This window comes from Leucoraja erinacea, chromosome 7 (genome assembly GCF_028641065.1).
Source record: "Leucoraja erinacea ecotype New England chromosome 7, Leri_hhj_1, whole genome shotgun sequence".
In the NCBI taxonomy this organism is placed as follows: Eukaryota; Metazoa; Chordata; class Chondrichthyes; order Rajiformes; family Rajidae; genus Leucoraja; species Leucoraja erinaceus.
This window is the reverse complement of record NC_073383.1, coordinates 14,280,519-14,293,859: the sequence shown is the minus strand read 5'-3', so window position 1 is coordinate 14,293,859 and position 13,341 is coordinate 14,280,519. Positions and strand designations below refer to the sequence as shown.

The following is a 13,341-nucleotide window of genomic DNA, read 5'->3' as shown; positions in this document are numbered from 1 at the left end:
AGAATAAATACTTTAAGTTGATGCATTGGAAGAAAAATCAATGGTTTGGTAGGTTTAGGGCTATAGGAGTTGATACTTCACAGTGTATCAATTCTAATTAATCTAGAATTGTAAAGTCCAATGAGGATTATGTTTGCGAGAACAATGCCTAGAAGTGGGCAAACGGCAGTTGAGATGGGAAATGTAGACAACTAATCATTACTACATGGAAACGTTCATACTTGTTCAATCTTTCTCAAGATATGGTGTAAAAATATTTTTTAAATGGAATCTGTAATTAAGCCATCTTTTAAAATGGCGTATAACAATTTTCTTCAAGGTAGCGAAATCGACTGTGTTGATAAAGATGGCAATACACCATTGCATGTGGCGGCTAGATATGGACATGAACTTCTTATTAATACCTTGATAACCAGTGGAGCTGAAATGGCACAGTAAGTTTCCAAAGAAGGAGCATGTTTTGCACAAATCTGACTATATTTCATTTCTTTCAAAAAGCAATTTCTTCAAAGAAACTGAAAGCTATTGTTTCTTTAGTATTTGTTAGCTTGCCATATAGATCTGCTGTAATCTCAATTTAAAAGATTGGCACCGTTTTCTGTGTTCACAGCATTACCAAATATTTCAAATTTGTTTGATATTTGAAATTTATTGTCTGGTTATTTTGTACTATCTGATTTGTTCACTATATCAGAAGTGAGTTCAATGGATTTGCATTGTAGGTAGTTGCTGAAGGAGATTACATGCCCTTTGTCATTAAATAATCAATTTTAGTTTGCTCCCTTTACTATCACCACATCCCAGCTAGTCTTTTTTCTGCTTCAGTCTCTTTCTGATGACAGATCATTAACCTAAAACATTAGCAGTTTCTCTGCGGATGCTGCATGATTTGCATTTTCTGTTTTTATTTCAGATATCTTTAATTTGCTGTATTTTGCTTTGATATACCGATACAATATTTTCTTTAGCAATCTTCCACGTTTAGTGAGATGATTGGGTGGGTAGTGACTAAATATTGAATAATTCTTCACTCACAAAATTTGGCTTTAGTGAAACTGAAAGATAGTAACATATTTGAATAGTTTCTATTATTAATGAATATGGAAAGTATACATTTACTTTTATCTTAAGTATAATGATTTTGAACATTTAATGTTTTGCTTCAGAAAATGTTATTGCTCAATTATATAGATTTCTTTGAAAATTGCAATATTAATGTGTGAATTTAACAAATGTATTTGTGTAGTAATATAAATTGGAGTCAAAAACTTGTCATATGTTATGATTTTTTTTTAGACGTGGCATTCATGGTATGTTTCCTTTGCACTTGGCTGCATTAAATGCACATGCAAATTGCTGCAGGAAGTTACTGTCCTCAGGCAAGTATATTAACAATAATATTGAATCACTTAGTTCCCTGAACCATTGTAGTTTGTGCCTTTTGGCCAATTGCTCAATAACTTCCTGTGCTCTTCTGTTCTCTCCTACTCATTAAAAAAATGTAATTTAGCACAGCATAAGGCTTTCCTGAGTGGTTATATTTCAACAGCTGCAGTATCCTGAATTGTTTAGATATCAATGGGTTGACTTGTTTTTCTTGGCAAAGGTTGACAGTGCTAAATACTCATTGTTATAATTGCAAGTTTCCTCACAATTCTGTAAAACAACATTTGAATGAGACTCCTGGTTAATTTAAAACTTTATATTTTCAAACAACAATTTATTAATCTGTTATTCCTCGTGTAAAAATGATCACGTTGACAGCTGTTCCTTCCAATTGTATTCAGAAAACTCAAAATAGCTCAACATTTAGTTTTTACATTTGTTACTTCTTATAGGATAAAAATGATGTTTTCTTGCTTCAAAAATATTTGTATTTACATCTATGTAAATAGAATTGAGTAGAAATTAATAGTACTAACAAAAATTTCTACTTTACTCTTCTATTTCCCATAGTAACTCAGTATTTTGTAAGGACATATTAGCCAATTGAACAGTTTCTAAGTAAAGCACTTCTTGGCAATTTGTGAAATGATTCTTATACTAACTAATTTCTGTCTTTACAATAATCTTTGCGGTCAATTAGGACAAAAATATAGCATAGTGTCATCGTTTTGTAATGAGCACGTGCTGTCTGCAGGCTTTGAAGTAGACACACCTGATAATTTTGGAAGGACTTGTCTTCATGCTGCAGCTGCAGGAGGGTGAGTTCATTTTTTAAGCAAGCTTTAGTTGTTCAAGTATTATTTAGTCCAAATTTGAATGTAATGCCAGTGGCAAAGTGACAGCATTCATCACCAGCTCCAAAGATCAAGTAATTCCTCTGGTGTGGTCTTCACTACCATTGGGATTTCTGGCAGATGTCAGCTTTAGGAGCTTCCTGGAATCTACTGTCTTCAGGCTTGCTGAGTAACAACTCATACTTCAGACTTCTCAAAGCCAACAAAATAAAAAGGGAAAAACATAATTAGTTTATATTCTATATACTTTTTACAGAACACTGGTATATGAATTAAGGCTGCTTTTGGAATATACATTTATTTATTTAATAAGATACATAGTAACTTGAAATGTATTTAGGATTGAAGTATAATTTAAAGATTTAAATACTTTGGGTCCAGAAGATTGCTTCAACAGGAATTCTGGCTCATATTGGCATAAATTTCCCTTGCACATCACAAAACCAAACAATAACATTTTTGGTGTATTTTGCGGTAGGATTAAATTCTAAATCCTTATATATCTTGTTAATACAGTGGATTTTCCTAGATTATAGTGACAAACATTACAAATAGTGTGGTCAGTGGAGAACTGCTGAAGCACTGACAGAATTGTGGGTTTTTTCAACTTAATGCATTGGGGAAAATCCCAAAGCAGCATCCATTCTCAGCATAATTACAGTCATCACTCCAGAAATGTGTTTATTTTGTATTTTAACTGGAAAAATTGTCTGGAAAAATCTACAGAAAATGACGGACTACAAAACACGTCCTGTTCCCATCCCAGATGAGGATCCGGATTTACCGGAAAAACTGAACACTTTTTATGCACGCTTTGATAATGCCACCCCGCCATCCATGCCTCCCCCTCCACCTAACTCAGCACCATTCACCATCTCTGAGGAGGAAGTTAGAGCAGCCTTCAAAAATCTTAATAAAAGAAAAGCGGCAGGGCCAGACGACCTCAGCCCCGCTGCTCTCAACCAAAGATCTTATAGCGGAGCAAGATAGGCTACTCCTGCGAAATGCAATGGGCTGACGTGTAGTACGCTATGGAGGGGATCCTGGGCATTTTTCCCCGCCCATTTTAGTAACCTGAGCCTACCTGACCCGACCCGACTCGCAGTGTAATCAATGTTGCGGGGCAACAGTTTGTGTGTGTGACATAGGGTTAGATTCATAAATCTGTCAGTTCATACTTCTTGTCAAGAATAAAATTTGACTCTGGTAATTGTCTTTTTTAATGTTTTTTAAATCATTTCTTTTTAAATGGCTCACAAGCAGTGTTTGAGTTGATTTTGTAGTAACCGTAACCGACCCGACTCGCAGGGTAATTGACATTGCGGGGGAACTTTTTGTGTGTGATATAGGGTTAGATTCATAATCCTGTTAGTTCATAATTCTGTTAATTCTTGTTAAAGAATAAAATGTTTATAAACACATACATGAATGTGATATAAATGTATATAATCATATAACACACACAATTATATTTCTTCTGATCCAATTATGAACTTTATTTCAGACTAGACAAGGGACATTAAATAAGAAGCATTGTAAACCTCCCCGCAACTTCACACACACTAGGCCTTATGCCTCCACCCCATCACCCTCCCCCCGGCACTCCCTCGCCTGCCCCCTCACTACAATATCTCCCCCCATCCTATGCCCCTCTCCCCGCTGCCCCACACGCCTTCTCCCCACTGCCCCGGGCCCCACACTCCCTCTCCCCGGGCCGCGCACTCCCTCTCCCCGCTGCCCCGGGGCCCACACTCCCTCTCCCCGGGCCGCGCACTCCCTCTCCTGCTGCCCCGGGCCCCACACTCCCTCTCCCCGGGCCGCGCACTTCTTCTCCCCGCTGTGGAAACAAAGATCCGATCTTTGGCCGGAAGCAAGATGGCGGAACAAGATGGCGGGGGCTGGTTGCTAAAATGGGTCCTATTATCACCCATGAATCCGCCCATGAGCGTACTACACGTTTGCGTGAGAGTAACCCATCTTGCTCCGCTATAAGATCTTTGCTCTCAACTACTGTGCAGCTCAGCTGGCTCCTGTGTTCACCTCCATCTTTAACACCTCCCTCAGCCAATGTAGAGTCCCGCAGTGTTTCAAATCATCCATCATCATCCCTGTGCCCAAGTCCTCCAAGGAGAGCTGTCTGAACGATTTTAGACCTGTTGCACTAACATCAGTTGCCATGAAGGTCTTTGAGCACATAGTCCTCACCCATCTGAAAACACACACTGCCCCCATCATGGACCCTTTCCAATTTGCATACAGCGCCAACTGGTCTGTGGAGGATGCTATCAACTTAGCTCTTCACTACTCCCTACATCATCTGGAATCACCGAACACTTATGCACGCATCCTGTTTATAGACTTTAGCTCGGCCTTTAACACCATACATCCAATTAAACTCTATAATAAACTGTTGGACATGAGCATTCACCCAGCCATGTGCCATTGGATCCTGCACTTTTTGACAAACAGACAGCAAAGAGTCAAGGTGGGTGAAAAACTCTCCAGCCCTCTGACTCTCAACACAGGAGCCCCCCAAGGGTGCGTTCTGTCACCTCAGCTCTTCTCACTTTACACCAACAACCTCATATCCCAATGCAGCTCAGTCAAAATTTTCAACTATGCAGATGACACAACAATAATTGGTCTCATCTCAGACAACAACGAATCACAATTCCATCAAACAGTCGACAGCGTAGTCAAATGGTGTGCAGACAACAACCTCCAGCTTAATACATCAAAAACCTTGGAAATCACCATAGACTTCAGACGCAAACAAAACCCCAAACCCTCGGTCCATGTCAACTCCCATCCCATAACCTCCACGAACTCATTCAAGTTTCTGGGCACCTATATCTGCAATAATCTAAAATGTCACATCAACGCAGACCACATCATTAAGAAAGGACAACAACGCCTATACTTCCTCAGACAGCTCAAAAAGTTCAGAGTCCACAAACACCTCCTGGTCCGTTTCTATCAATCCATTATCGAAAGCATCATCACCTCCTCAATCACAGTCTGGTACGGAAACACTGACAGTCACTCACTACACAGAATACAGCGCATTGTCGCCAAGGCCTCCAGGACCATCAACTCCCCCCTCCCCTCAATCCATTCCATTTACCTCCAACGTACCTCAAAACGGGCAATAAAGATCATCTCGGACCATCCATCCAGCAAACCACCTTTTCCAGTCTCTCCCTTCAGGGAGGCGCCTCAGGTCATTTGCCACAAAATCCACCCGTTTTAAAAACAGCTTCTTCCCCTCAGCAATAAGAACACTCAATTCCCTCCAATGACAGACAACACTAAGCACTCTTGATATATAAAGTGTCTTGTCTATGGTCTTTGTCTGTTCTTTTGCACTATGTTCTGTTGGTGAAATTTGTGATTTGTGATGTGGTATGGATGCACTTTATTACTATGATCTGTGTTGTTATATGTGTTAATGTGACTAAAGCGGTGTACCATCATGTACCGAACCCAAATACCACCAACCCTGGTTGTGTGGCAAATTAAGATTCTATCTATCTATCTATCTTAACCTGTCCGTTTGACTTATGAGAGAGGACATTGTAATTGCTGATATATTGTTTCACTTTAACATGCAATATATTTTTCATCATACAGAAATGTTGATTGTATAAAACTGTTACTGAGTGGTGGAGCAAATTTCAACAGCAAGGACAAATGTGGGAGGTGCGTAACCTGATCTTAATTTATAGAATAAATCCTATGAATTGCACACAGTAACCAGCATTATTGTTCTTCATGCCAATAATTTAAATGTACTTGAAGGTAGACACAAATGTACTTGTTTTCTTATCAATTAAGTAGCCGTATTATAAATTGGCATTTTTCAATATCAAGAATCTATTGCATACTGCGTTATTGGTAGTTTGTCAGCAGGAATTCAGTGGTAAATAAGTTTGGATATAGAAATTAAATGTTTGACGTTCTGAAACTTTTAAACAGTTACATTATACAGTTTCAATTCATAATGAATGAATTAATTATACTTTATTAAACTAATAAACTAATATGCTTTCTGATGCAGATGTGATAAGAATTGGATTAAACAAATATTATTAATATAATGTTATTTTACAGGACTCCCCTGCACTATGCAGCTGCGAATTGTAATTACCAATCTATCATGATGTTAGTATCAAAGGGGGCTAATATTAATGAAATGGATGAACGAGGTTGCACTGCTTTGCACTATGCAGCAGCATCAGATAAGGACAGAAAGTAAGCACATTTATATTTGTGTAATATGGAATTATGAGCTACATCCTCATTCTATAGCTAATCACTCATTGGCTAAACATTTTTACGATTATGTATTTCATGATGGTGTACTGTATGTTTTAAATTACTTTAATATTGTTAGTTCATTTGTGGCTAGAAATGCCCTTGTACCTTCAGTACCAAAGTAGCTTCAAGTATTTTAAATTCACAAAATTAGTTGGAATTTAAATCGCTAAATTTGATTCCGATATATTGTCTGGTTATTTGGTTGGTTTGTATTAATGAATAATTGTAGTGGAAGGGGAAGGTATGCTAATTTAAAAATATCTCAGAAATCCTTTCAAATGTTTTTCTATTGATGGGCAATATCACATGACCTACAGCCTAACTATAGCTTTCATTTTGAAATCATTCACTGATAAAACATGCTAAATCTCACTAATGTTTTGATTCTATCACCAAGAAAAATAAATATCTTGGAAAATTTAGATGAAAATGCTGAAGAACTTGATGATACCAATGAAACAAAAGAGAAAGAGGCTTCATTGTAAGTTGAACATTTCCTGAAAGAATAGTTGTGGGGCTGGTTGTTCCAAAATTTTGGGAGGAGAGGCATCTGCCACAGGATATTTTGCTGACATTGCAATGTGTTTTTTTTTAAACCGCCGTGGGCTAAAATAATGCAATCGGAAATCGCAGCACAGCAGAAGAGCTGCTGCCATACAGCGCCTGAGACTCGGGTTCGATCCTGACTATGGGTTGGGCTGTACAGAATTTGTATGTTCTTTCTGTGACCGCATGAGTTTTCTCTGGGTGCTTTTGTTTCCTCCCACATTCCAAAGATGTGCAGGTTTGTAAGTTAATTGGCTTCTGTAAAATTGTCCCTAATGTGTAGGATAGAACTCGTGTATGGGTGATCACTGGTTGGAATGGACTCGGTGGGCCAGAGCCTGTTTCCACTCTGTATCTCTCAAACTAAAACTCAGTGGTTCAGGCAGCAAGTGTGGTTGACATTTTGGGTTGAGACCCTGCATTAGGTCTGCAGAAAGGGATGATAGCCAATATAAAGAGGTAAGAGGGTGAGGTGTGGCAGATGCTGGCAGTTACTAAGTGGAACCATGTGAGAATCGAGATGATGGATTGATGGAACCAGAAGGGGGAGTGGAAGGGATGAATTGGGAGATGAACTGGTAGATAATTAATAGAGACGGATAAGAAGAGCAAAATAAAAGGAGCATGGTACCAGATAGGTGAGATGGAGGTAGAGATAGGCTGGAAAGTGATGTGGAAATACAAGAAGTTGCAGATGCTGGAATCTGATAAGTAAGGAGGGTAATAATGGAAAAAAAATGACACAAAGTGCTGGAGTAACTCAGCAGATCAGGCAGCATCTCTGGAGAACAGAATGCCACCTGACAGATACTCCAGCACTTTGTTTTTTTTTGTAAACTAGCATCTGCAGTTCCTTGTTTCTAATAAGGTAATAATAGAACCTGATAAGGGAGGAGGGTGAGCAGATAAAACCAGCTATGGGAGAGTATGGGAAACCTAGTTAGGTGTAAGTAATGGGCAGATGGAACCAGGTGGTGGATAGGGGTGGAATTGCATCTTGGAAGATGGGTGCAGGGGTTTGAGAAAGGTTGGGGGTGAAAATCTTTGTGGATTATGAGGCTTTAAAACTGAGAGCACTTTTCTCTCATGGAAATAGGCATGCATTTCCAACATAGGCCAGTTTCATCAATATTGAAAACTAATCTTAGCCACCATTAATATTGGGAGGGGGAAGACCCGGTGTGGGGGGACCGCAGAGAGAGGGAAGCACAAAGGAGGAGCCGGCGGGGGTAATTTGTAGCTTTGTCAGTGCAGTATGTGGTGACCATTTGCATACCTTGGGAATGCAAGCAAAGATTTTCACTGTGCCTTGTCACAGATGACAATAAAGTATTCTATTCCATACTCTTACGTTTATCGAGAAACGTCTCCACATTGGTACTGGCAGCCTTGCCCAGAGTTTTTACATGCTTTAAAGAATATCTATTCTTGTATTTATAAAACCAACCATGGGCAGCCTAGGGCATGTCCCACTTACGCAATTTTTTTGGCGACTTGCGGGCACCCCTCATAGTCGCAGCAGGTCGCTGGAGATTTGTCTGAATCAGTATTGATGCGTAGACACAATGCATGATCTTCAGCAATGTAATGGAGCAATAATGTATATTGAAACTGTCCTTAATTGGAAGTGTGATACAACATACAGTGGGATGACATATAACAGGGATCCCCTGCAGATATAATACAAGGACGCTGAATCATTTGACAACCTGCTCTAGGGGCAAACTTTGCTAAGTAGAGATTTGCATATGATATACTACATTTTTTTAATGGCATCTTAATTATGATTTATCTTTTCTATTGCTTTGTGATCTGAACACCCATATTTTTAAACAAAATTAAGATTATGAGTTAAATTATATTGTTGGCCCATGTTACCTATTAATGTTGATTCGGTTTGTAAAAGAGCCGTGCATATACAACATTTTATAAAATGAATGTCATACCTATGCCAATTAGTTGTATATGCACGGCAATGTTGCTCTTTTACAAACCGAATGGGGTGGGAGATTGCAACCTTCACGTGGTCCGCCCTGTTTCGACGAATGCAATCAACCCAGCGTGCACAATCAAATAAGATCAAATAGAACAAGTTGTCGTACAACTTTAGGCTGTGCACGTCATACGCAAGAAGAAGACAAACCGAATCAACATTAATAAGTAACATGGGCCCAACAATATAATTTTACCATGGTAGTATATTAAAGTTTATTGTTTCCTTTTCCCTCTCCCCGCTCGCTCTCGCCCCCTCTCTGCTCACTTGCTCTTGCTTTCTCCTTGCTCCCAGCTTTTCGGGTTTCAGTGCACAACTGCAAGAACAGGTCATTTCAAGACTTGGGTTATACCCTTGTCTTAATGCTGATTGCAGGGAATACAGATGCTGGAGGAAAAACCAAGCTGCTGAAGGATTTTAGTAGGTCAGGCCGCATCGATGAAGGGAAATGGATCGTTGATATTTTGTGCCTGGACCCTTCATGTTTACTCAGTCAACCCGCTAAATTCCTGCAGCAGATTGTTTAATACTGATCGATGGGTGATTTTTTTTTTTTTTTTTAATGGAGTTCAGGTTTTGCCACAGAAGTAGACTTTTATATCAAAAGAAAATATCTGCACTGTTGCAGGCTGGTCGCAATGGAAAATTGAGAACTTCATATACTTTTGAAACCACTGCTAGCACTAACAATATTGTTTTTATACTCTTATAATTTATTTTCTTATAAATGAAGGTTACTCTGTTATATAAGTTGAATGTGTGTGCCATGTGGATATAGTAATTAGACTTACCATGACTATTTTTGTGCTGTGTGGTGGGGACAGAGGAGGCGAGGGAGGAAAAACTGAAAGTTGCAATGCTAATTAATCGCTGTCTTTTGTCAATTATATTACAGTTGTTTACAGTATTTGCTTCACAATGATGCTAATCCAACAATTCGAGACAAGCAGGGTTATAATGCTGTCCATTATGCTGCTGCATATGGCCATAAACAATGCCTGGAGCTGGTAAGCAATGTTATTTTTATTTGATGTTGCTTCTTCAATTAGAAAAATAAATGAAAGATCACTAAATTAAATTAATCATTAATAATCTGTCACAATGCCACAAAGTGTGCCACTTCTATAAATAGCACACTTGCTATTGTGCGATTTCCTCAATTCAGATGTATTGCACTTTCTTTTAAAGCAGCTTAATTATCTTTCAAATAGCTACAAAACTATCATCTAACTTCAAGTGAAACAATAGCAATTTGGAATTATAATGTGGCTCACAAAGAAATGAGGTGAAATGGTCTAAATGGTCTAAAAAAAAAACCTTTCAGCATTTCCAAAAAAAAAAAAAACTTCACATCTATAGATTCCTATTCAGCATAAAAATACCCCCTTGCCACATATATACCCCTTCCCTTGTTTGAAGGTATCCCCACTGGAAAATGTCCAGCAAAAAGGATCTTCACATCAGCACTATAGATTCAGTGTTTGTTCCTGTCATACTTAGTTTTATTAAGTTGTGTATGTGTGTCTTTAAGAAACATGTTTTGGCCCCCTTGGGGGATGCATGGTCGTGTCCCCCGTCTCCCCCCGAGGCCTAGTAGCGGGGCTGGCGGCAACGGAGCTGTGGCGGCGGCAGCAGCGGCGGAGGCTGGCTCAGCCCTGAGGCTGTGGCGGCAGCAGAGGCGGCGGAGACGTGACCCGGCTGGAGCTGTGGCGGCGGCGGCAGCAGCAGAGGCGGCGGAGACGTGACCCGGCTGGAGCTGTGGCAGCAGCAGCAGCAGCAGAGGCGGCGGAGATCTGACCCGGCTGGAGCTGTGTGGCCCCAGCAGCAGAGGCGGCGGAAACCTGGACTCGGAGCCCTCAGCAATGTCCAGCAACAGAAGGATCTGGCTAGACAGTGGTCCTCTCCCAGCAGAGCCTTTATATGGACTGCACCAAGCTTTTGTGTGACCTTCAGCATTTATTCCTGTAGTCTGGAATGGGATAGTCAGTACCATTCCGTGACAGACACTATGCTGAGAGACCAACAGGTTTCTGTCAAATCAAAGAGCGTCTTTCTCAGTGTAGATGGTCTTCCAGCATCACTTGATATCGAAATCCATGTCTCTGTAATAGCCTGTAAATCAGAGAGTCCTGTTACTCAGCTGCTAGGAATGAACTGTGACAAGGTCAAGGACCCTCACATTCTTCTCCAGACCTTCTTTGCAAATGCATACTCTGAAGAGATGGGCAACAGTCTCCTCGTCATAACAACCATCCCAAAGGCAGCGTGCAACAGCCTTCAGATTCTGCCGGTACAGGAAGGGTCTGAGCGGGAGGGACCTTTTATTGTCAGCCATGCTTGTTGGAGTTTTAGCACTCGGCATAACAATAAACATCCACAAAGGCAGCGTGCAAGCAGCATCATGGAGCCTTCAGATTCGGCCGGACTGATCAGGGGTGGGGGGTACAGGAAAGGGTAGCCGGAAGGCTGAGCGGGAGGGAGGAGACAGCACCTTCATTTATGCAGTCCCCCAAACGCTTGTTGGAGTTTCGCTGTGGCCATGGAGGAGCACTGAGAGAGGTCATTGCAGTGGGAGGGGGAGATAAACAGGGGAGTTTGCCAATGGATCTGAGCAAAAAAGATGGTGACATTGTTCATGTATGGTTTTGATCCGAGTGTGCCTGCTGCCTGGTAACATCACCCCTGTTATGCTCTCATCCTTCCTGATGGATTCAGCAAAGGAATTTGTTAAAACAAACAAGACATGTGAGAATGGTAAACCAGGTGTGGAAAGCTATCAGTTTCCCACCTGTTGTTTTAGACCGCACTAAAGATATCTATGTAGAGCAGTTGCATCCATTTCCGCATATCTATTATGTATGTGCACAATATCCTGTTGAAAGCTTCCTTCTAGTCAAAGTTGTCCACTCCTCTGCTACACAAAGATGATGGTATCCTTGAGCAGCGTGAGGCTGCCTGAGATTTTTCTGCCAGGTGGATCACCTGTCCCATAGCAGATTTGGAGGGTTGATGGTTGGAGGAGAGGAGTAAATGTTGTTAAAGAAGGCACTTGGATCGAAAAGGCTGGATGTTCAAAATTCTGTACCAACTGTTAGTATAGAATCCTTTAATCTTTGAAGCAGCTCATCCTTTTCTAGTTCCTCCACGTTTTTGTTACACAAGCCACAAAGGAGTTTAACACTATTGAGATTCCACCGTATGTTGTCACCTCCTTTTAACCTCCTACCGCTCTAACCTAAAAATGGCCCTATCAAATCCAGAAGAATATAGACACACAAGGACTAAAATCAAGAATTTCAGAAACATTCCTCTGTGCATGCTGAAACATAGAGAAACATGCAGCACTGAAACAATCCTTTGGCTCAACTTAGCCATGCTGACCAAGGTGCCCTGTCCACGCAAGTTCCACCTGCCCCCGTTTGGCACACATTGATCTAAACCTTTCCTATCCATGTACTGTCCAAATATATTTTGAATGTTGTTATAGTACCTGCCTCAATTATCTCCTCTGACAGCTTGTTCCATATACCCACCTTCCTCTGTGTGGAAAAAGTCACCCCTCGTGTTCCTATTAAATCTCACCTTAAACCCATGTCCTCTGGTTCTTGATTCCCCTATTCTGGGTAAAAGGCTCAACAGTCACCATGTCAATTCCTCTCATTATCTTATACATCTTTATGCGATCACCCCTCAGCCTCCTGCACTCCAAGGAATAAACTCCTAGCCTGCCAACCTCTTTGCATAACCACTTCCAGCAACACCATTGCTGGATACAAAAGCAAATAAAGAAAAGGTATATAAAATGTGTCGGAAGGAATTGCAGATGCTGGTTTAAACCGAAGATTGGCACAAAATGCTGGAATAGCACAGGCAGCATCGCTGGAGAGAAGGAATGAGTGACGTTTTGGGTCAAGACCCTTCTTCAGGCCATTCTTTCTCTACAGAGATGCTGTTTATCCCGCTGACTTACACCAGCATTTTTGTCTATCAACTTCTCTATCAGGCTCTCAAATCCTGGCAACATCCTCAATCTTCTCTGCACATTTTCTAGCTTAACAACGTCCTCCCTTTTTGCAGGGCGAGCAAAACTGCATACAGTACTCCAAATGCTGCTGCGCCAACATGTTGTACAAATAACATAACATCCCAACTTCGGTACTCAATACTCCGACTGATCAAGACCAATCTGCCAAAAGCCTGCTTGACCACCCCATGATCGCATTGTAATGCCACTTTCAGGGAACT

The 13,341-nt window shown here is 40.6% G+C and overlaps 1 protein-coding gene across 10 annotated transcripts in view; it reads left to right on the top strand.

The window, feature by feature from the left end:
* ankrd44 (ankyrin repeat domain 44) overlaps positions 1 to 13,341 on the top strand; it is a 170,884-nt gene that overhangs the window by 83,699 nt on the left and 73,844 nt on the right. For 5 of the 10 annotated variants that reach the window (XM_055637804.1, XM_055637798.1, XM_055637801.1 and 2 more), the window contains 7 exons: positions 320 to 434; positions 1,297 to 1,379; positions 2,087 to 2,204; positions 5,871 to 5,939; positions 6,351 to 6,491; positions 6,955 to 7,038; positions 9,992 to 10,103. In XM_055637804.1, the coding sequence (XP_055493779.1) occupies positions 320 to 434; positions 1,297 to 1,379; positions 2,087 to 2,204; positions 5,871 to 5,939; positions 6,351 to 6,491; positions 6,955 to 7,038; positions 9,992 to 10,103 (722 nt within the window). The remainder of the gene's footprint in view (positions 1 to 319; positions 435 to 1,296; positions 1,380 to 2,086; positions 2,205 to 5,870; positions 5,940 to 6,350; positions 6,492 to 6,954; positions 7,039 to 9,991; positions 10,104 to 13,341) is intronic. The other 5 variants (XM_055637802.1, XM_055637799.1, XM_055637803.1 and 2 more) reach the window with 3 other exon arrangements.